This window comes from Muntiacus reevesi, chromosome 1 (genome assembly GCF_963930625.1).
Source record: "Muntiacus reevesi chromosome 1, mMunRee1.1, whole genome shotgun sequence".
Lineage (NCBI taxonomy): Eukaryota > Metazoa > Chordata > Mammalia > Artiodactyla > Cervidae > Muntiacus > Muntiacus reevesi.
Genome location: NC_089249.1, coordinates 134,559,054 through 134,584,680, shown reverse-complemented (window position 1 = coordinate 134,584,680; position 25,627 = coordinate 134,559,054). Strand labels below are relative to the sequence as shown.

Here is a 25,627-nt window from a genome sequence, read left to right as displayed (position 1 = left end):
GCCATTAATTTGCAATATGCTCATAAAAATCACTTCACCTTTCTGAACTTTCTAATCTATAAAATGAAGAGTTTATATAGCTTTTTAAGACATCTCTAGTCCTAGACCTCTACATACTCAAATTAATATTGTGAATTTTTACAAATATAGGCATATAAAATTATATGTATACATATGCAAATATACTAATATGAATACATTAAAATGGGGACACCTCCTGGCAGTCTAGTGGTTAGAACTCTGCGCTCTTAATGCTCAGGGCCCAAGTTTGATCCCTGGTTGGGGAACTAAAATCCCACAAGCCGCACCGTACGGCTAGTTAAAAAAAAGCTGGCATATTCACTAGCATTCTATATAGCTTAAACAGGCATCATTTATATAATTTGTTGTTCAATGCTAAGTTGTGTCCAACTCTGCAACACCATGGACTGCAGCACACCAGACACCTCTGTCCTCCACTATCTCCCCGAATTTGCTCCAATTCATGTCCATTCAGTCAGTGATGCTAACTAACCACCTCATCCTCTGCCACCCACTTCTCCTTTTGCCTTTCAATCTTTCCGAGCATGAGGGTCTTTTCCAATGACTCAGCTCTTCGCATCAGGTGACAAAGTATTGGAGCTTCAACTTCAGCATCAGTCCTTCCAATGAATGTTCAGGGCTGATTTCCTTTAGGATTGACTGGTTTGATCTCCTTGCTATCCAAGGGACTCCACATTAAAAAAAACTAAGATCATGGCATGTGGTCGTCCCATCACTTCAAGGCAAACAGAAGGGGAAAAAAATGGAAGTAGTGACAAATTTTATTTTCTTGGGCTTCAAAATCACTGCAGATGGTGACTGAAGCCATGAAATTAAAAGACATTTGCTCCTTGGAGGAAAGCTATGGCAAACTTAGATAGCATATTAAAAAGCAGAGATACCACTTTGCTAACATAGATAGGTCCATCTACTCAAAGCTACAGTTTTTCTAGTAGTCATGCACAGATGTGAGAGTTGGACCATAAAGAAAGCTGAGTGCCAAAAAAGTGATCATTTATAAATATACCTATATTAATATAAAGAAATAATGATAAAATTCTGAAATGAGTAAAATAAATAGATTCTCCATGAGATCCAAATATCAATTTAAAAAGAAAACAGAAGAAAATTAAAACTAGCCTTAAAAAATATTCACTAGAATGGATAAATGAATGGCTAGAAGTATGAGTGGGTAGATAGGGGAGGGAACAGTAGGAAAGGGATGCAGTAAAAAAGGACAAGAGTTGGGTCCTCCTAATGTTGTTCCGCATTCCCTAAAAAGCTAGGAAGAGGGGCATGACCATCTTAAATCTTCTTGGTATTGTATTATGATCTTCATTCTACTCGCCTTCTAGATAGTCTGTAGTTAAACAATAATACCTTTGTTTTAGTCATGATTTTATGCCTTTGGTTTCTTATCTCTAGTACCTTAAAGGAGATAAAACATTGTGAATATATTATGACATATTTAGGTTATAAAATACTACATCCATGTATAAGCTTTTACAACAGAAAGAAAAGCTTCTTCTAAATCTCAGTTATCTGTTACTAAGAGAAAAATAAAATCACCTTACCTGATATTGATACCTTGCTTGTATATTTTACATGCATCAGAAGGCAGAATTCGGGAAAGTAAAGGCACTGTATTGGTAAAAAGAAAAGGTGAAATATAACCACCTAAAGTTCTGAGACATTATAAATTTTTTAATTAGAAGAACAGTAATGTAACCTTTTACTATTTTATCAAAATTGTCATAATTTCCTTTAAAAATAGCATTTTTCCACTGAAAAATAATACAGAAAGCAACTTTGAGCAACTTCAAATATCTACTATTTAATTGTGATTACCATCACCACCTGGAGAAGGAAATGGCAACCCACTCCAGTATTCTTGCCTGGAGAATCCCATGGACAGAGGAGCCTGGTGGGCTACAGTCCACGGGGTTGCAAAGAGTCTGATACGACTGAGTGACTTCACTTTCACTTTCACTATCACCACCACCCACCACCAAATACACAGAAGAGTAGCAGAACTAATGCAGTGCCATTCTTGGTACATATTGCAGGATGCTACTGTTAGTGAGAAAACAAGGCCTTTTGGTAACTAAACCGTCCTGAAGGGGTAACCAGATAAACCTGGATCCCATCTAATTTTTTACATATAACTGCATAAAATACCAGAAAAGTAATATGTGTAATAGAAAAATACACTTTTAGAGCTAGTTGAATTTGGGTTTGAATCCTAAATACACAGATTACTCAATAAGCTCAATGTACATTAGTTTTAAAATTCTTAAAATACAATCATACTATTGAATTACACATTTCTACATTCCAGTGTTGCTCACATTCATATCATAAGCTATATTCTTATAGCTTTTTAATATTCATTATCTGCTATATTTTGAGGAAAGATGAGTTATTCTATGGATAAATAAATCTACATAACAGGCTATAAAATTAAACTACCATATACCAAAAAAAGAAAAGAATGTGAAACTCAAAATTCTTGAAATTAAAGATCTCATCACATGTACAGGTGTATGTATGTGTGTGTTTATCTGCGTAAGATGTATTACATGTATATTTTATAAAACTCAAGTGTTTTAAAAATGGGTGATAAAAATCAACCTGGTTAGAAAGAAAGACCCTGGAGAAAACTAATGGCTAGGTTTTCAGTTAACTTTTTCAAAAGTTTTCTAAATTTTTGAATATTTTCTAATTAACATTAAAAGTTTTTTTAATTCTTTAGAGGTTATTCAATCTAAAATGGTTACATCATTAAAGACAGTTTTCTAGAATTTTTATTTTATAAAAATAAGAAAAGTTTACAGCCCAGAAGGAGTATCACCTAAAAGTTACCCCGGTCAAAGAACGTAAGAAATCATTTTCCAATCAAATTTTTCCTTAAATGAAACAACAGAAGTTAAGAAGAGTAATAACGCGGCATATGCATGTGCGTGCTAAGTCACTTCAGTCATGTCCAACTCTTTATGACCCCATGGACTGTAGCCTGCCAGGCTTCTCTGTCCATGGGATTCTCCAGGCAGGAATACTAGAGTGGGTTGCCGTTTCCTTCTCCAATGGCATAAATCTATATAAATGATCAAAGCTCCTCTTTCTTACTTATTTGACCAATTAGATGCAGAGAAGGTACTAGCATTTCTAGGTCTAATTAATGTGATCTCTGCCAATGTGTCTGGTTGTTTAAAGTAAAAGATAACATGGGAGGGTCTTTCTTACTTATTATAAAGATTTACTTTTTCTGTTCTTAAATATTTGATACAGTAAGAAAAAGATGATTACAAGAAGTCAGCACTCTAACTTAATTTAAATTTATTACATCTTTTAAAGTAGTATGGTAAACTACAAAAGCAAAATTCAGAATCACACACCAATACCCACTTATCAGAAAAGAAAGAAAGGCGGAATGTAGAGAAAAAAATAATTTGAAGACTGAAAAGCAAAAGTTAAAAAAAAAAGAAGAAGAAAGTATATCATAGAGAAAAAAAGATTTCAATGCATTACAAAAACAGAGCAATTGGCATTTTCCCAATTTTGTGATGACTTTTTCTTCCCCTATGTAAACTGAACAATTAGGCTCTCTATGTCTTAAGTTATTTCAACTGTATCTGAGAGTCTAACACAGTACTCCAAAAGCAGTATAATCCACTGAACTGAAAAATGAATAGTCTCTAAGTTTTCATTCTGGCTTTGCTGTCACTTACCCCCTGATTTTAAGAAGAGTCTAGGCCTAATGTTTTCCATCTATAATATGCTAAAAAAAAAAAAAAAAAGTCCTAAAAACAGGACAGATATTCTGCAGATTATGAGATACAGAAAAAACTATTAGTTCTTCTGTTGAAACATGCCATACACATAATGTTAAGTTTATAGTGATTATAATACTATAAATTATTTAACACTTTACAGCATCTAAAGTGCTTCTTTCAAAAACATGATTTCATTTCATCTACACCAAAACAAAGACTTGAAAATAGGTGGGGTGCTTATTCCTACTCCCACTTTTAAAAGGAAAATGCTGAAGCTCAGTAAAAATACGTGATTTTCCATGTCAAACAGGAGCCAGTACTTCTGATTCCATTTTAAGGCTTTTCTATACCTAAAAACTCACTCTGGAAAAATTTAGTTGCCTTGAGACTTGCTATTAACCAAGTCTGAGGCTATTTTCAGCCAAACACTGAAGGAGAAAGAGTGGAGTTTTTGTGCTCCACTACCACTAAACTAAACTTAGCCCTGGATCTCAGTATTTCTTAACTTGTCCTTATTTCTGGGTTGCCTTTTTCTTTTCTTTTCTTTTCTTTTTTTAATCAAGGGCTTTAACAAGGGAGGAAGCATGCCTAAACTATAAAAAAAACTTGATAATCAAATCTTATGACAGAGATTATCCAATTTTTTTAATCCAAAGCATCTAAACTAAATCTAGCCAATGAGTTTAACTTTTAGAATGACAGATGACATCCAACCATCAGGTGCTAATAATGTGACATGAAATCAGTAAAAACCTTTATCAACAATGAACCAGATATGCTAACTTTCTTGCATCAAAGTCAAGTTCTCAGAGAAGCAATACATTTATTCAAAAATAATTTTTATTATATTTTTCCCATGTCATGGGGCATGCGGAACCTCTGTTCTCCAATCAGGGATTGAACCCAATGCCCCTGCTCAGAGTCTTAACCACTGGACCACCAGGGAAGTCCCAGAAGCAATACTTTAAACAAGTACCTCAGTGGTTACATAATAAACTTGATTATGCAACATTTACAATGTGTTTACAACTACAGATAATATGCACAATTTCAGGAGTAATTATATCCATTTCAATTTGTTCATGTAATAGAAATGTCACTTTTAAAATATTTTATAATATTTTGCTCAGCAAGATAAAGTGACAATTTTAGAATTCAAAACACTAACAGTTACTAAGACAGTCAATTAAAGAGCCAGTATACTCTAAGATCACCAAGAATGACTGGGGTCTTTACAGATAGAAAAAAAAAACAGTGAAAAAAATAGTATCCAGACTTTAGACCAATCTAATCTGGAGTTATTTTATTACATAATGCTACTACATCTCTTTTTCTTTTGGTATTCTAGGACATTGGGACTTCTGAATGATAGAGCATAAAGCATTATCAGAGTTAAGAAAATCTTGGGTGAGTTTTTTTGGCCACACCACGGCACTTTGTGGGATCTCAGTTCTCCACAAGGGATTGAACCTGGGCCAGAGTCAGTGGTAAAGAGTCCACTTACAATGCCGGCGACAGAGTTCGACCCCTAGGTCAGGAAGATCCCCCTGGAAAAGGAAATGGCAACCCACTCTGGTATTCTTGCCTGGAGAATTCCATGGACAGAGGATCCTAGTGGACTACAGTCCACGAGGTCACAAAAAGAGTCCGATGGGACTTAGTGACTAAACAACACCACCACCACCTACAACAGGAGTGAAAGCCCAGAATCCTAACCACTAGACCACCAGGGAACTCCCGTAGTGTGATTTTGATGGAACCAAAACCAGCCTGATAAGCTAAAGTTGTAACTGATTATATTTAGGGATTAGAATTTCATATTTAGAGATTAAATAAACAGAAACATCTTAATCACCCATCTCATAAAGTATTATGCTGCTGTTTTTTGTAAAAGGAAGTACTTCTTCATGAACTAGAATATAAGATATTTATGATAGATTAAGTAAAAATGACAAAATGCATAATAACTGTGTGATTTCATTTAAAAAACTAATGCTGAGGCTATATATATATATTTATATGTGTGTACAAACACATGGTCATAAGCATTGAAAAGAGTTTGAAAATATTCATATAAAACATTAATAGTCATCTCCAGAGTGGTCTCTGTCAGTATATGATTTATTGTTATGATTATTTTAAGATTTATTTTTATGATTATTTTGTTGATAAGCATTCAAATGTTTATATTATAAAGATTAATTCAGATGCTTTAAAAAACACACATAAGCACACTATATCCAATTTATATATAGTTTACATTAAAAAATGTTTAACCCAAAAGTCAGTTGTTTGCATAGTTATTTATTTAGTAAAGTACAGGTCACTAGGATCAAACTTCCTATTTGGACACAAAAGTTTCCTAAGTAAAAAAAAAAAAAAAAAAGTTTCCTAAGTAGACTCATGTTTAAAATGAGGAAGAGAGAAAACTTACCTTACCGAGGTAAATAAAAAATGACTATAAAATATCTAGGAATTAACATCTTTTATAAATAAGTGGAACAGTGTGCAACCCAACAGTGTGTTAAGACAGTGGTTATAAAGTATGCAATAAAAGCAGCAAAAGTGATTGAAAGATGACAAAATAGACAAAATCAATTAATGTTAACCGAATTCTTCACATTTAGGTATCTAAATACTGTATGTCAAATTTCCCTAAATTCGGTAATCTAATAATCCCATAGTTATTCGTCTCTTCTCTCTGAAAATTCCTCACGTTAAATTATTATATTTGAACCAGCATTTCGTTTTTAAATAAGACAATTTTTTACCTTAAAAAAATAATGATGGAAGTTAATAATCAGGTTGGGATAATGAAATATTCCTATAGGGCTTTATGGGCTTCCCCGGTGGCTCAGACAGTAAACAATCTGCCTGCACTGTGGGAGACCTGGGTTCAATCCCTAGTTTGGGAAGATCCACTGGAGAAGGGAATAGCAACCCACTCCAGTATTCTTGCCTGGAGAATTCCATGGACAGAGGAGACGAGCAAGTTATAGTCCATGGGGTCTCAAAGAATTGGACAGAACTGAGCGACTCATACACACACTGGGTTTTATAACCATTATATTCAACAGGATGAAAAATATTTAAATTTCTTTATGGCAAGTATTGGTTATTTTAACATTTCTATATAATAGTTATTTTTGCACTTGCATTTTTGCATACCTACATATTTTACAGTAAAACATAGCACATTCTTACCCCAGCTTTGAAAATCCCAGTGAAGTTCGAGATAAAAGTCACCTAGCTGAGAAATGAAATATATATAATTAGTAAATGCATACCTTAGTCAACAGCTCTTATACCTACTTAACATTTTGCTTTAAAAAAAATCTGTAACCATTAAAGATATACAGACAGAAATAGGAAATAATTTCAATTATGGTGTTGGAGAAAGAACCAAAATATATATGTATGGTTATTACTTAAAATAATATTACAATAGCAGACATTACTACACTTATCTACAAAGGAAAATACATACCACTCTAGATTTTACAGGAACATTTTAATCACATAAAACTGATAGGCATTTAAATTTGCATCAATAAATATTCCACTTCTCAGTATAACCAAAACAAAATGAGTAGTATTGTGAAAATAGTTAATAACTTTAGAAGTGTTATAAAAAAACTTCTAAAATGATTATTGTGTAGGCTTATAATGATCTAATAAAATCACTCACTGCAACAGAAACTTTTTTTCCTATAAAGTGAGAACACAAGTTTTCTAAATCTGAAATAATATGTCATCATATTATCTATAGACAATGTTTTTATTTTTTAAATTAGAAGCTAAACAACAAAAACTATATCTGTTCAAGGAACTATTAATCAAATAGTCTCAAAAAATTTTATCCCTTGAGATTTCAAAAAATAGCATACCTAAAAGAAGACACAGTCATAGGTCTTTCTCCCACAGTTTTTTCAGGCATCCAAAATAAAGAGGAAAAAAAAACAGAAAACAAACCTCTCTCCCTTTCTGTACCACTACACCCAGCTCTACCACCATGAAGTAGGATAGATAAAGTTTTGTTATATACAGAAAATGCAAACTGCCCCTACTAGCAGTAGAGGCTTTTGCCCATAGGAAATTTTTGAATCCAAAGGACAAAGAAAAATTACTTCCATTAATTATCACTTACCTTCTTTTTTCTTAGAGCTGTTACCTAATTTATTTAAAGCAATAATTCTTTATCTACCTCCTAAGTTCAAAGCAAATAATGCTTCCCATAAAATTACACACTATAATCAGTATTTCTTAATGTCATTACTGCTTAATTGAAGCAGGATTTTTACTATTTCTTGACCCTTAATAATTAGCGAAAAATTAAACTGTATTTTTTAAATGCTTAAAAGTACACTTGCAATTACAGTTCAGGTACAAAATCAGTCAAGAAATTCAGCTTACCTCTTTCAGGGCTTTTAATAATCGAGGTCGTTTTTCTTCAACACTTTCCCTGGATTGCTGCTTAAGCTTCCTTAAAAGAGCTGTAACTAAAATTTAAATTAAAAAAAAAAATTTAATTTAAAATAAATTTTGCCATGTTAGACTGCTAATTATACCTCAAAAAAAAAACTGTGAAAAAAAATGTCACCATGCTAAGAAACACTACTGGCTTATTACACACAGATATAATACAGATATTATGAATACGTTAGATAATACCTTTGGCAAAGCTGTTATGGTCCTCAAGAAAAAATGAAAGGAGATACCTCAACATCAACTTCCAGTCATACTAGCTTTGGTGATCTTTAATTATCAGCAAGGCTTCATCTGACTGAGTCAAGATTTCCAACCTCAGTCAGATGATGCAATGTCCTGTTGTTAACACTGATCTAAAAGATGATCTCAAAGATAGAAAATCTCAAAAATCATACTAGATATTATTTTTCTAAAAATGTAATTATCTACAGAATGTTACCAGTTACATGTGTTCTTTCACTTAAGACTGTACTTTTTCTCACATACTACCAACATAGCATAAAAAATACTAAAATGAACCCTATTCTATCTGTAAAAAGAACTTCTGACTCTAAACAAAAACCCTGAAACCCTCCACAGTGTCTTCTCAATAGTTAACAGATATTTAGACAAATTGTTTAAGTGCAAACCACAGCTTTACTACTTATTAGCTGTGTCAATATGGAACACTTATTTAATTTTCCTAAACTTCAATTTCTTTTTTTCATTTGTCAAGTAAGAATAAATCTATATTAAAATCTACAGTAAATCTCAAGTAAAATCTACTATAAAGAGTTACTATAGAGGCTCAATATAAACTGCTTACTACCATGCCTGCAATTAGGTAATAGGGGTTTTGTTTACTAGAATGAAGGTCTAAAATATACCAGCAAACTCAATCTCTCACATTTACTGACATAAGGGAAAATATTAGCCTTGAATAAAATAAGATAAAAAATGTATTAGTGGGGTGGAGAATGTATACATCAATACATAGTGAAAGAGGAGAGTGAAAAAGTTGGCTTACAGCTCAACATTCAGAAAACTAAAATCATGGCAGCCAGTCCCATCACTTCATGGCAAATAGATGGGGAAACAGTGGAAACAGTGGCTGACTTTATTTTTTTGGGCTCCAAAATCACTGCAGATGGTGACTGCAGCCACGAAATGAAAAAACACTTACTCCTTGGAAGGAAAGTTATGACCAACCTAGACAGCATATTAAAAAGCACAGACATTACTTTGTCAACAAAGGTCCACCTAGTCAAGGCTATGGTTTTTCCAGTAGTCATGTATGGATGTGAGACTTGGACGATAAAGAAAGCTGAGTGCAGAAGAATTAATGCTTTTGAACTGTGGTGTTGGAGAAGATTCTTGAGAGTCCCTTGGACTGCAAGGAGATCCAACCAGTCCATCCTAAAGGAGATCAGTCCTGGGTGTTCTTTGGAAGGACTGATGTTGAAGCTAAAACTCCAATACTTTGGCCACCTGATGGGAAGAGCTGACTCATTTGAAAAGACCCTGATGCTGGGAAAGATTGAGGGCACGAAGAGAAGGGGACGACAGGGGATAAGATGGTTGGACGGCATCACGGACTCAATGGACATGAGTTTGGGTAAACTCCAGGAGTTGGTGATGGACAGGGAGGCCTGGCGTGCTGTGGTTCATGGGGTCACAAAGAGTCAGACACGACTGAGCGACTGAACTGAACTGATGCTAAAATGAAAACTTCAGCTACCTACATCAATCCTCAAATAAAATTCTTTTCTGGTCTATAAAATCCAAATAGTCTAAGGACCAATTACCTAGATAAATTAGGATTCTTTACAGACTCAAATTTATATGACTCTGACTAACCTTCATGTTTGTTATAATTTAATATCAAATCTATATTATCTAAGTATAGTAGAATACTTTCTATAATTTTTCTCCACTATAAATGCAAATAGTTTAATAAATGTTTATTCAATCTACCTTTACTTCAGATTCAAACAGATCCCCCTTCACATAAAGAACAAAAATAATTAATTTCCTAAAAAGAAAAGGTATCTTAATTAAAAGCAGAAACTATATAGTTTCCATCAACTAAATATACTATAACTGACTGAAGACATTCAATACATAGAAGATTATTAAAAAGACCAAATATTATTAAAAATGTAGTGACACCAACTACATATAACATAGTGATGTGTGCAAAGAAATTCCTGTTCTATGAGATTTCACATTAAAATATAACATCAACGGAGACACTCAGAACACAGACAAAATTATTAGCATATCTGGGGGAGTCAATATTTGTACTCCCATATTATAAGAATCTTATTAACAGTGAATGAAAATTAAAATTAGCTTTAGAGGATTTAGATGGTGTTAGAATTCATGTGGCTTCTCCACTTTAAAGGATTTAGATGGTATTAGAATTTATGTGGATTCCCCAGTGGCTAAGCGGTAAAGAATCCGACAGCAATGCAGGAGCCACGGGAGACATGGGTTGATCCCTGGGTTGGGAAGATCCCCTAGAGGAGGGCATGGCAACCCACTACAGTATTCTTGCCTAGAGAATCCCATGGACAGAGGAACCTGGCAGGCTACAGTCCATAGGGTCACAGAGTCAGACATGACTGTAGCGACAGAGCACACACGCACAGACAGAATTCACACAAAGATGCGAATGAAGAACTCCAATAAACCACAATTAATTTCTCTTTCCTTCTTCCCTCATATAAAGTACTTTTAAATTTTCCAGTTTGTGTGTCTAACGCCTTTGGAGTTATACCCTACTGCTCTGAGTATCACTTAAATGTGTACCTTCTACCTTCCACTTCCTTCTATGCTCCAGTCTAACTATTTCCCTTTTTGTATTTGGACAGTTCTACCTGGATATACTGGACTTTCCCAGTGGCTCAGCAAAAGACATGGGCTCGATCCCTGGGTTGGGAAGATCCCCTGGAGGAGGACACAGCAATCCACTCCAGTATTCTTGCCTGGAGAATCCCATGGACAAAGATCCCCAGCAGACTACAGTTCATAGTGTTGCAAAGAGTCAGACACAACTGAAGCAACTCAGCATAGCAGAGCACCCTGGATATACTACAAAAAACTCAACAAACCTAACCCCGAATTAATCAAAACCCATATTGTTCTTCTCCCTATTTTCTGTATATCAATTAATTAATGAGACAGCCATTGACCCATGATAAAGACTTTGGAATTACTCCAAGTCCTTTCATTACTATCCATATCCAAGAGACAATCAACCACTGTTGATTCTTTCATTTATCTTTCTAATCTATCCCTTACTTTTGTAAACACTGTCTCTTCTTTAAGTCAAGTTTACCACATTTGTTTTAAAGATTTTCTAAAAATCTCTTGTCTCTCTATTCAATTAAAAAGCCTTCAGGTTTATCTAATAATGTCAGTCCTGCCTTAAAGTCTTCTGAGGTTTTGTAGTGACTAGAGATTGACATTAAAACCTTGAAAAGCACATAAAGCAGATCTCAGTCCGTGCGGCTCCTTTAATGGTAAAGGAGCCTTCACCATGGTAGTCACATAGCCTCATTTAGGGAGCCACAATGAAGTATACATTGTTCCCTAAAACGGGCCTTGTTCTTTATATTTCCACACCTCTACACATTCTGCTCCCATAGGCTGGAATGTCCTTGCATATGTGTTAGTTATTCAGTTGTGTCCAACTCTTTGCGGCCCCATGGACTGTAGACCATCAGGCTCCTCTGTCCATGGGATTTTCCAGGCAAGAATACTGGGGTGGGTAGCCATTCCCTTCTCCAAGGCTCTACCCAACCCAGGGATTGAACCCAGGTCTCCTGCACTGGCAGGGAAATTCTTTACCATCTGAGCCACCAAGGAAGTCCTAGAATGTCCTTATCTGCCTTATTAACTCTTAAAATCATTTGAGACTCAGCTTAAATAAACCAAATACCTTGTCAAAACCAAAATTACTTTCACCCTCATGTGCTTCCCTCTAATACTTTGTGAATATTTCAGAATGCTGCACAATATTCATTGGTCTCTCTCCCTCAATGAAAATGAGATCCTCAACGTTAAAGTTAATTGCACATCCCTGCCATGTTTCTGATGCATGTTAGGTACTTAAGAGACAACAGACAATCCCTACTCCAATGAAGCTTACTGCTTAATGGAAGTAACAGGTAGCATTTTGGCATAGTATACAGGCAGAGAAGGCTTCCTTATATTTGAACTGAGGTCTGAAGAATTATGAGGACCTGGGGCAAAAGGGGAAGGATGTATGAATATGAGAAACTGAAGTCAGTAACTGACAAACAGAAACCATGTGGAAAGAACAAGATAAGGATGGAGATGAAAAAATGACATTACCATACTAGATGTGATAAACCAAGTTAAAAGATTTTGGTCTTTATCCTAAGAATAAGAATTTTTAAAGAGTTTTAAATAGGAAAATAACATGACTAGAAAAATAAACTAGAAGAAAATATAATAACATATAAACAATGGTCATCACTGGGTGAAATTATTACTCTTTTTTCCTTAAAAATTTCCTAATTTTCTACAACAAATGTCATTGGTGATGGTTTAGTCATTGAATAATGTCCACTTCTTTGCAACCCCATGGACAGTAGCCAGCCAGGCTCCTCTGTCCATGGGATCTTCCAGGCAAGAATACTGGAGTGGGTTGCCATTTCCTTCTGCAAGAGAACTTCCTGACCCAGGGATCGAACCCAGGTCTCTTGCATTGCAGATGGATTCTTTACCAACTGAGTCACCAAGTAACCAAAAAGTCACCAGCTTTTTTCCTCAATAATTTTCTAATTTTCTACAATGAATGTCATTACCTTCCTTAAAAAAATATTTTAAAGTTTTGAGCATCTCAGAAGAGTGAAAATAAATAAAAATCTAATATAATACTTTTCAGAAAAATTTTAACTCTTGATGAATCTCAAATCTTCCTTGCAGCTTTAACTTTTTCCATTAATTCATTGAACAAATACATGTGCCAAGCACTGTTCTAGGCGCCAGAAATGAAAGGATGAATAAGAAACATATTGATGACTTGAGCTTTCACAAAGCTTTTATGATACACTATGAGGAAAAGATACTGTGAGACAGCAAAAGAGACACAGATGTAAAGAACAGACTTTTGGACTCTGTGGGAGAAGGCGAGGGTGGGATTATTTGAGAGAACAGCATTGAATACATGTATGTTATCATCTGTGAAACAGATCACCAGTCCAGGTTCGATGCATGAGGCAGGGTCAGGGCTGGTGCACTGGGATGACTCTGAGGGATGGGATGGGGAAGGAGGTGGGAGGGGGGATTCAGGATGGGGAACACATGTACACCCGAGGCTGATTCATGTCAATGTATGGCAAAAGCCACTACAATATTGTAAAGTAATTAGCCTCTAATTAAAATTAATTAATTTTTTTAAAAAGGATTTTTTTCATTTAAAAAATGATTCATTTTAAAAAATTAATTTCTTAAAAAATTATTTAAAAGTGTATTGAGTACTGCAAAGGAAAAGAGTGGACCACTTTGAAAATAGGCAAGAGAAGTTAAGCTACTTAATGAGCTGGGAAAAAAAAATACAAAGTTGAAAGCCAAATGAAGACTATCAGTTCCTGATAAGGTTGCAAACCAACACACATGGCTCTCTCTTTCTTTCCAAACTAACTTTTGATGTGCTACAAAAATAAGACAGAGGCTAACAGAATCCTAAAGCTACTCTTACACAAATATATCATAATGATATATATGTATCTCTGTATAAACCATGAGTAACTCCTGGAGAGACAAAAGACAACTAGGTCTCAGTATAGTTAAGAATTAGAGCATGGTATACAGGCAGATGGGGGGAACAGACAAATAAAGGGAATCAAAAGGTACCAACATTTAGTTATACAATAAATAATTCATGGGGATATAACATACAGCATGATGATGATAGTTAATAATACTGTACTGCATATTTGAAAGTTGCTAAAAGAGCAGATCTTAAAAGCTCTCATCACAAGAAAAACAGAAGTACTGTAACTATGTATGGTGACAGGTATTAACTAGATTTATTGCAGTGATTGTTTTGCAATACACAAAAATAATCAATATATTGTACAACTGAAACTAATATAATTTTGTATGTCTAAATATTTTATTTAGGTACATTTATATATACACGGTAATATATATATATAGTCAAGAATAATTCATACATAAGTTTATAAGTAGCTGCAAATTTTTCAAAGTATAGAAAGTTATACCAAAAGAAAAATGTGTCAAATGCATCATTTCATGTTTTGAGAATACATAGCAACAATAGTAATTCATATTGCTTACTCATCTGTCTGTCTCCATAACTGATGGCTTCCGCCAGCGGGCTCCATCCCTGAGCATTTTTCACCTTTACTGGAGCATTGTGAGCCAAAAGTAAATGGGCACATTCTGAAACATAGAATGGTAATAATATCAAACATCATGCAATTTTCAGAATCTCTAAATTAAAAAATCATGTAAAAATTCAAGGTATCAAGTTAATATAAACAGATTTATGAAATAAGCACCGTACTATAGAAAATTAAGTAATTTTTTAAATTCCTATGTATCTAACCATGTTATCTCAAATCCTTAGATTCAAAAATTATCTATTCTATTCCCCAAAAATAAACTGGATCTCTCTGCAAAGAAAATATTATGTTTCCTAATAATTGTTCCCAAGGATATTTTAAGAATGTTTCCATATTATAAAAAATAACCCAAGAAGCTCAAAAGTAATTTACACAAAAATTTCTACTAACTAATAAGACCCAGAAGAGGACTATCTGCAAGGTCAAATGGAAAGTTCATTATTTATTTCAAGGGGAAAAAAAAGTATTTGCAAAAAAAATCACTGATGTTTCCATAAGCCCTTATTTTTCAAATTTTACAGCTTGTTTGGTTCAGAAAAATACTCAAAGGAGACAAAAACTTGTTTATAAGGACAAATCTAGATAGTCTTTCTAGTAACCGAAAAAAAAGTAAAAAGATAATAAAATAATCAAAAAAGGTAATTTTTAAAAAAGGTATACTTGGCTCACCATCCAGCCCAGGCACAGTTGTCTGCTGAAACTTAAGAGGAACAATGAAGACTGCCACAGAGACAGGAAAATTACATTAAAAAAAAAAAAAAAAATCTATGATCAGGACAAAAGTTCCCAAAACACTGGATTTTGGGGGGCTAGTCACACGGCAACAGGATCTTAGTTTCCCATGCAGGATGTTAGTTCCCCAACCAGGATCAAACCTGCACCCCCTGCAATGGAAGCATGGTGTTTTAACCACTGGACCACCAGGGAATTCTCAACACTGAATATTTTAGGATGCACTGAGGGATCTCAGCCTCTTGGATCTTAGCCGGTAAGTTTAGGGGTGGTGGTTTTAAATCATCACTGTCAACATTTCCAGTTATTCATGGGAAAATTAATTTACATAGTACTTCATCAATGGATTTTGTGGTTTCAACTGTTTTATCTATATAATACTTGCTGTTTCCAACTCAGGGGCTGGGGCACGTCCAACATTTAACATTGAGGACATGTGGTAATCTGAAGCAAGTCTTACAATAAGAACTAACATAATATATGACAACATGAATAAGTTTTCTATAATAGGAGAAAAAAGTCTAAGGTATATACCTTTGTATAGGTTGAGGAAATTTTTCTTAAATTAAAAATAGTAAGCATATTAACACGCAGCAAAACATCTGAAACAAGGCTCATGGGAAGTTTAAGATAGCTATCCAACTTAAATTCCCTAAATGAATGATTCATTCTTTCAATCAGTCTTTGAGCATGTATATATCAATGCCTATTATATGCCATTTCTAAGTGCTAGGTCCTAGATATAAGCAGTGAGAAGAAAGATAATCAGAGAGCTCACATATTATGTTAAAATATAATTAAGTAGTAAATTAAAAAAAATAATGTTAAGTGCTCTGAAGGAAATAAGAGTATTATGATAGTTGTAATGCAAGTGAGCTGAGGTGGAGGAAGAATGGTATTAGCACTATTCCTAGTAATAGAAGAAATATCTACACTAGCAGGAAATTATATTAAGTAAGTAAAACAAATACAGAAATTTCACAAAGGTGTTTAAGAAAGCCTGCTAGTAGTATATAAAAATATATGTACCTTGAAATCTCCTTTAAGTATAATGTTCTTCTCCATTTCAACTCAAATCCATAAGTGAAAATCTTCCTAGCCAACTTGGCCAATATATCCACCAGAAATTCAGAAAAAATTAAGACTTCACTAGTGAACAACAGGTTATTCAGTAGGTTAAGATGAGTGAAAGAAGTAAATACAAGTGTGTAAGTTGTAGGGTATCTCTAATTCAATCAACAAATGTTTGAATGCCCTGGGAATTTTTACTGTGTTTACAAATACGTATACAAACAAAAAGTGCCCTTCAACAATAAAGCCACTAAAGACACAGCATATCTCTAAAGGAGAAGATAAAAGAGAACAGAGTAGCACAGACTGAACAGTGGTAGAATGTAAAACTGCTGTACAGAATTAAATATAAGGTAGATGTTTTATCTTCCACCATCTATTTCAGTCTCATGCCTATGCAACCAAATGCCAAAAATATTAAAGGGTCAAATAGGAAAAAGTAGAAAAAGAATATACAACTGGAAAAATATAAATGGAAAATTATAAGTTGATAGGTATATTAACGGCTGTACCTACTCTTCATGAAAAGGACTCAGGAAGAGCAAAAACTGATATTATTTGCAGATCATGAATAAGCTAACCAAGTGTTTCCCAAAAACTCTAGTTTCTCAAGATACTTGTAAAAAAGAGAAAATACCAAATAACTACAGGGAACAATGACTCTATAATAGAAGGCTCCAATTCAGAATGTCACAATGAATATTAGCACCTCAAAAGTGCTAAGAAGGTCCACAATAAAAAAAAAAAAAAAAAAAAAAACTGCTTAATATGTATTAAGCCACTATTTTCCAAATCACTATTTTCCTCTAAAATTATCTCCCATGAAACAAATGTTCTATGAAACAAATGTTCTATGAAACAATTTTGAATAGACCGATAAAATCCTATGAAGAAACATAGCAAAACTTCCTCCACCAAAAATTAGGACCTAGGACAGTAAATATGTTTCATTTCACATTCAAATTCTGATAAATCTATATTTACTATTAAAGTGTTAAATTTAGAACAGCAATTAGACAGCATCAAATTAATTATGACTATCACAAAGACAGGAGGGAAGCAGGCTACATGTTAGCTAACTTTGATTTAGACTATTTTCTTTTCAAATGCTTCACAGTGAAAACAGAGCAATGCAGGTCACCATAATGATTAGGAATTCAGGCTCTGACCTAAGATACTCCAAGTTCAAGTCAAAACTCTGCTACTTCTCCCTGGGAAAGTTGCTTAACATCTCAGAGCTAACTTTTTTCATCTGTAAAATGGGGACAATGATAGTATCTTCCTCACATGATTGCTATGTTAAATGAGTAAACATGTATAAAGCCCTGAAAAAGCATCTAGCACATTGTAAGTGAATACATTTCAGTTATTTTCTAAAGTCTGATCCAATGTTCTTCAAAAGAAGGTATGAGCCTTTATTGGTCAAATTTAGCTAACTGTATCTTTCTTTTCACCAAGGTAGCTATACTAGAGATGACTATCATGATCTGCCCTACCAATAGTCCTGCTAAATATTCTTCCTCTGCATTCTTGATACCCTCCTCTACCCCAACTCTCTCCCAGTCAGTCTCACTAAAGCTAATTTTATATGACTAACTACATATTCCAAACACAGTTCATGAGGTCGCTAGTCACTCATCACTGTGACTTGGCTGAAGATGAACGAGCCCAATCAAACTTTCTGTTAAGAAATTCAGGAACCTAAGAAATTGAACTGTTTGGTGGAGAACACTGAAATCAGAAAGCCTTCAAGATTTAGGAACTTAGAACAGTTATTTTGGGTCATCGTCAGTTTCAATAAACAGAGAAAAATCAATCAAGAAAAGACAGAATACTATATATATAAATAAAGAACAGTAGATACACCATAAGAAACAGACAAGATGATTGATATAGATGGATAGATAAACATACATATATGAAGGGAAGGAAGGAGGAAGTTGCAGGCAGGGGGAGGAGAGGGAGGAAAGGAAGGAAAGAGAAAGAGAGGGAGGAAGTAAAGAGGTAAGAGAAAGGAGGAAGGGGGAAATGATTGCTGACCTCCCAAACTATCTTTGTTACTACTTTTCCTGAGACATAGATAATCCCCATAGCTTGAATTTAATATATAGCCTCTTAATGAATCTCTCTTTACTTAAAAGTCACTTGAGTGAGTCTCTTCTCTGTAAGGAGGAAATAAACAGCATAACTAACTAAAACTTGGAGTCTCCAGTTTTGTTGTTGCTGTTCAGTCCCTAAGTCATGTCTGACTCTTTGGAACCCCAAGGACTGCAGCACGCCAGGCTTCCCTGTCTTTCACTATCTTCTGGAGTTTGTTCAAATTCATGTCCACTAAGTCGGTGATGCTATCTAACCATCTCATCCGCTGCTGCCCTTTTTTCCTTTTGCTTTCAGTCTTTCCCAGCATCAGGGTCTTTTTCAATGAGTCAGCTCTTAGCATCAGGTGGGCAATTTATGTAGTATTAAAATCTAAATTAAATTTCCTACAAGTCATGTTTCACATAAACACATGAACTTAAACTAGCAAAAAAATTTTGTTTTTCAACAAAGCAAGTTTTAGTAATATCTTTCAGATCAAACTTCACAGCAACAGCTATTTTATAGTATACAACAATAACAGATGTTCATGATATGGTTAGAACATCAGAAAAGTGTTAAAAAATTATCTTGTTTAAAAATTCAACAGTATATGCTTTCCAAAGATTTTTATCAAACACATCCAAAATTTTAAAATCGAGCACTCAGAAGGTTGCCAGTCAGCTACCTAGAATCCTCACTTTTCAAGATAACTGGGAATCCAGAATCTAGATAATTACGGCATCTAGGGATAGGCTTAAAAAGTAGATCTTTTGGGACTTCCGTGGTGGTCCAATGGCTAAGGCTCCATGCTTCCGTGGCTAAGACTCCATGCTCCCCCTGCAGAGGGCAGAAATTCCATCCCTGGTCTGGGAACTAAGATCTCACATGCTGCAACTAAGACCCAGTGCAGCCAAATAAATAAATAAATTTTTTTTTTTTTAAAAGGAGATTTTTTTTAAACCATCTGTCTATGAGCTGTTTTTTTGTTCTGAAGAATAAACAAGTACTAACTTTTTATTATCTAACATAATAATCCTAGACTTATGAGTTTATAAAAAATAGCCCATATTAAAGAATTTTATTAAACTATGAATACTAAAAATATTATAATAATTAATAAAACTTAATATTTGGAAACAAGAGTCTCCTGATATTATACTTACTTGAAACATAACCAAACAAGAAAAAAAGTTTCAAAAGGTATAAAGGTTAGTATAAGACATCCACTAACTCTTTGAAAAAAGTGCTAAGAAAAATGAGAAAGTATTTGTGTTTTGTAATATACTGAATCCTAGACTCAATTAGCAAATCAAATAATCAGGTGAATGTTTTAAAATTCAAAACATAAAACTCGTCTTAAAATTTTAAAACTGACTATACATGAGTGAGATCAGTTTAAAATTGATTCAGTTCAGTTCAGTCACTCAGTTGTGTATGACTCTTTGCGACCCATGGACTGCAGCACGCCAGGCCCCCCTGTCCATCACCAACTCCCGGAGTTTACTCAAACTCATCTCCATTGAGTCGGTGATGCCATCCAGCCATCTCATCCTCTGTTGTCCCCTTCTTCTCCTGCCCTCAATCCCACCCAGCCTCAGGGCCTTTTCCAATGAGTCAGCTCTTCGAATCAGGTGGCCAAAGTACTGGAGTTTCAGCTTCAACATCAGTCCTTCCAATGAACACCCAGGACTGATCTCCCTAAGGATGGACTGGTTGGATCTCCTTGCAGTCCAAGGGACTCTCAAGAGTCTTCTCCAACACCACAGTTCAAAAGCATCAATTCTTCGGCGCTCAGCTTTCTTTAAAGTCCAACTTTCACATCCATACATGACTACTGGAAAAACCATAGCCTTGACTAGACGGACCTTTGTTGGCAAAGTAATATCTCTGCTTTTTAATATGCTGTCTAAGTTGTTCATAACTTTCCTTCCAAGGAGTGTCTTTTAATTTCATGGCTGCAGTCACCATCTGCAGTAATAAAACTGATTATACATGACTATACAACAACAAAAAAAGAAAATATCTACTAACCTTTATTTCCTAACATCACAGCAAGATGTAAAGGAGTGTTTCCTAAAACAGAAACAAAAACAAATCAGATTAGTATAAAAACACTGGAAAAATTATTTTTAAATGGTTTCAGCTCCTTCAGAAAGTTCACTGACAAATTTTAAGCAAAAATAATGTGACTACAAAATGATCCTGCTTATGTGGTAAAGTCAAGGTCAGAGGACACAATGGTTTCTAAACACAGCATATCCTACTTGTCTTTCCCCCACCTCCCATGAAAAATATCCATTTTGCTTTTGGGACTTTCCCTTCAAATAGATGTCAGATTCCTTTGCTGCTAATTTCTCTTTATCCACCTTTGTTCATTCAGCACACAGTTTAAATACCTACTACACACTCATCCGTGTTCATTTCAATAAGACTCAATCCTGTCCTCAAGTTTTAAAAAAATAAAAGAAAATGAAAACACTAACTGGAAAAAATATATTCACCCCCATGTTCACTGCAGCATTATTTACAATAGCCAAGATATGGAAGCAACCTAGGTTCCCATCGGCAAACAAACAGATAAAATGTGTGTGTGTCTGTATGTATGACACATTCAATGGAATGTTATTTGGTCATTAAAAAAAGAATGGAATCTTGCCATCTGCAGCAACATAAATGGACCGTGAGCGCATTATGCTATATGAAATAAGTCAGATAGAGACAAATACCATACAATCTCACCTATATGCGGAATTTTTAAAAATACATACATACATACACACACACACACACACACACACACACACACACACGCACACACACACAGAACAAACTGGTGATTGCCAAAGGTGAACAGTGGGAGAGCAGGTGAAATGGGTGAAGAGAATTAAAAGGTACAAACTTTCAGTTAAAAAATTAAGTCATGGGGATGTAACATATGGCATGGTTACTATTATATTGCATTTGAAAGTTGTTAAACGTAGATCTTAAAAGCTATCATCACAAGAAAAAAAATATTTTGAACTATGTATGGCGATGTATATTAATCAGACTTCTTGTGGTAATCATTTCACTATATACAAACATGAAAACATTAGGTTATATACCTGAAAGTAATAAAATGTTGTACATCAATTATACTTCAATTAAAAAAAAAGAGTGTATTGCAAAGATAAACAATTTCCTCTGTCTCAGTATGCTAAATCTAGGTGGGTCTGTAGAAGATACATTTCCTGTTTTGCTAAAATCAGTACCTTGCTATTATAAACAGTTGTTTCTGATCAGCTCCAGAGAAAAAGAAATCTACATATACAAGTATCAATTTCCAATCTGATTGGTCTAGAATAAGATTGTCTTCCACTTTTTCTAAATATTGAACTAATTTCATGTGTTGCATTCACATTCTATGACAATCTCTATCAAAACCAAAATGTAGTCACAAAAAGTAAACAAAACTTGTTGACAAACTGATGCCATAAACAGCTCAACACTAGGCCAAAACCAAAGCCTTTACTTTGGACTTTCATTTCTAATTCCCGTTTCAATCTCCTCTCTAAACTGGAAAAATAATTTTAAAACAAAAACTTGACCATGTTGCAGTTTCACTTAAAAGGCTTGACCGTGGTCCAGTTTATCTTTAACATGGCATAAAAGGTTCTTGAGATAAGCCCTTACCTTCCTTCCTTCTGTTTTCTTTCTTACCCCATATTTCATCTGAATTGCATGCAATAAACTCTCCAATAGCCGAGATTCTTGATATTTTACACACATTTTGCTAATTCTTCCTAAATATTCCTTCTCATTGGCATAGCAAGTTAATACTCACCTTTTAGGGCTTAACTCAAACATCATCTATCCACTGAAGCCTTCTCCAGACAACCAGATGTCCCTCTGCACTGCTCCCAGAGCACTCTATGCCTCCTTTTGTGAAGAACTTTTCACACTAAACTATACTTTTTATTTTATGTAGAAACATCTGTCCCCTTCATTAGACATTAACCTCAGTACAACTAGATACATATTTTGTTCATTTATGTATATAAAATGCTTCCAATACACATATAACATTCAAAATACAGTCAGTAAGCATTTGTGAATGAAAGCATGAGAAAAGTTCTGACTGATAGCAACCAACCCTAAAAATATCACTAAAATGCAAAAGGCATTACCTTAGGCAAGGGTTGCACACTCAAATATTTCCATAATTGGGTAAGGTAACTGTAAAAGTTTTCATATTATTTTTCCTAAATGTTTATAAGAATATGCTTATAAAACCATTTAGCCTTTGAATTTCCTTTGAGTGAACATTTTTATTATGGATTGATAATGACCAGAGTACTGATGTTTCCTAATTCCTTTTTGTGTACAATTTGACAATGTTTTTCTAGGATTCTGTCTATGTCATCTAAATTGTCATCTATTGTCATACATTTTGTTCATAAATATCCTTCTGCGATTTATCAATGACATTAAAATTTATGCAGAAGCCCCACTTTTCATTCATATCTGTTATTGGTGTTTCTTATTTGATCAGTCTGAGGCTAATTTTACACACCTTTTTAAAGGACAAAGTTTTGGCATGTTGCTATTGAACGTCTGTTCTAAATAACTGCTGCTTTTATTATTACTTCTTTTATTCTGTTATTTGGGTAAAATAGACTTAAGTTGGGAAATTAAGTAAATTAAGTTGTTCTTTTCCTAATTTCTCAAAATGGATTCTTAGATGCATGGTTTTTCACCGTTTCCTAATATCTTTATCTTTTGATTACTAATCTCTAGTTTAATTGTAAGGTGATCAGAGAACAGACTCAATATAATCTCAATCTGAAACATGTTGAAAGTTGCTTTATGGTCAAGTTTTGTCAATTTTGTAAATGTTTTCTGTATGTTTGAAAACAACAAGTAACCTGAGAGTTTTGGGTGCAACATTTCAAATAAATATACTAGGTCCAGTTTGTGTTATTCATATTTTTTGTATCCTTACTGGTTTTCTTGTCAGCTTATTGTTAAAAAAAGAAGAAAGCCAAAATCTCCCACTATAATGGAAATTTCTATATCTTCTTCTATTTCTAGCAATTTTGGCTTGGTATATTTTCAGCCTACGTAATTAACTACAAACCAAATCCTTGAATACTTTCCTGGTTCAATTAATGATTTTTTCATCTTGAAGTACCTCTCTTTATCTCAGGTATTTTCTGCTTTAAATTCTACTATGATGTTAATATTAGATAAGGAAATGGTGACCCACTCAGGTTTCATCCCTGGGTCAGGAAGATCCCCTGGAGAAGGGCATGGCAACCCACTCCAGTATCCTTGCCTGGAGAATTCCAAGGACAGAGGAGCCTGGGAGGCTACAGTCTATGGGGTGCAAGAGTTGGACATGACTACACTACAACCACAACCACATGATGTTAACACAAATATACCAATTTTTTGACTGGTATTTACATGGAATATATTTTTCACTCCTTTCACTTTCAATTTTTATATGTTGTTGTACTTCAGATGTGTTCGAACTGTATGCAGCTGGGTGTTTTTTCATACAGTAAGATAGTATTTATCATTTAACTGTTAGAGCATTTAATCCAGTCTCATATATTATACTTAATCATACTGAAGTGAAAGTTGTTCAGTCCTGTCTGACTCTGTGCCACCCCACAAACTATAGAGTCCATGGAATTCTCCAGGCCAGAATACTGGAGTGGGTAGCCGTTCCCTTCTCCAGGGCATCATCCCAACCTAGAGATGGAGCCCAGGTCGACGCACATGGCAGGCGAATTCTTTACAGCTGAGCAATACTAGGGATATTACTGGAGTTTAACTCCAACATCCAGCATTGTGCATTCTACTGTATTTTCAACATTTGTCTTGCCAGTTCCACACTTATTTTTCTCATCTTCCTACCTTTTTCTAAATTGATTATTCTCATATTTCCATTTTGGTTTTCTGTCTGTGGATGGAACGTACATATTTATTTTACTATTTTTACAGTGGTTATCCTAGACATGCACTGTCCTATATGGTAGCTACATGGAATGTGAAGTCAAGTGGGCCTTAGGAAGCATCACTACGAACAAAGCTAGTGGAGGTGATGGAATTTCAGCTTAGCTATTTCAAATCCTGAAAGATGATGCTGTGAAAGTGCTGCACTCAAAATGACAGCAAATTTGGAAAACTCAGCAGTGGCCACAGGACTGAAACAGGTCAGTTTTCATTCCAATCCCAAAGAAAGGCAATGCCAAAGAATGCTCAAACTACCACACAATTGCACTCATCTCACACACTAGTAAAGTAATGCTTAAAATTCTCCAAGCCAGGCTTCAGCAATACGTGAACCGTGAACTTCCAGATGTTCAAGCTGGTTTTAGAAAAGGCAGAGGAACCAGAGATCAAATTGCCAACATCCACTGGATCATTGAAAAAGCAACAGAGTTCCTGAAAAACATCTATTTCTGCTTTATTGACTATGCCAAAGCCTTTGACTATGTGAATCACAATAAACTGTGGAAAATTCTGAAAGAGATGGGAATACCAGACCACCTGACCTGCCTCTTGAGAAATGTGCATGCAGGTCAGGAAGCAATAGTTAGAACAGGACATGGAACAACAGACTGGTTCCAAATAGGAAAAGGAGTACGTCAAGGCTGTATATTGTCACCCTGCTTATTTAACTTCTATGCAGAGTATATCATGAGAAATGCTGGGCTGCAAGAAGCACAAGCTGGAATCAAAATTGCTGGGAGAAATATCAATAACCTAAGATAAGCAGAAGACACCACACTTATGGCAGAAAGTGAATAAGAACTAAAAAGCCTCTTGATGAAAGTGAAAGAGGAGAGTGAAAAAGCTGGCTTAAAGATCAACATTCAGAAAACTAAGATCATGGAATCTGGTCCCATCACCTCATGGGGAATAGATGGGAAGACAGTGGAAACAGTGTCAGACTTTACATTTTGGGGCTCCAAAATCACTGCAGATGGTGACCGCAGCCATGAAATTAAAAGACGCTTACTCCTTGGAAAGAAAGTTATGACCAACCTAGACAGCATATTAAAAAGCACAGACACTACTTTGTCAACAAGGGTC

The 25,627-nt window shown here is 34.7% G+C and overlaps 1 protein-coding gene across 1 annotated transcript in view; it reads right to left on the bottom strand.

Annotated features, from left to right (window-relative positions):
• The window catches only part of ANKRD13C (ankyrin repeat domain 13C), a 99,332-nt gene that overhangs the window by 46,659 nt on the left and 27,046 nt on the right, over positions 1-25,627 (bottom strand). Inside the window, exons 2-6 of the mRNA XM_065911068.1 lie at positions 20,576-20,617; positions 14,595-14,699; positions 8,208-8,293; positions 6,999-7,044; positions 1,596-1,662 (exon numbers count right to left, since the gene is read on the bottom strand). Coding sequence (XP_065767140.1) covers positions 1,596-1,662; positions 6,999-7,044; positions 8,208-8,293; positions 14,595-14,699; positions 20,576-20,617 — 346 coding nt within the window. The remainder of the gene's footprint in view (positions 1-1,595; positions 1,663-6,998; positions 7,045-8,207; positions 8,294-14,594; positions 14,700-20,575; positions 20,618-25,627) is intronic.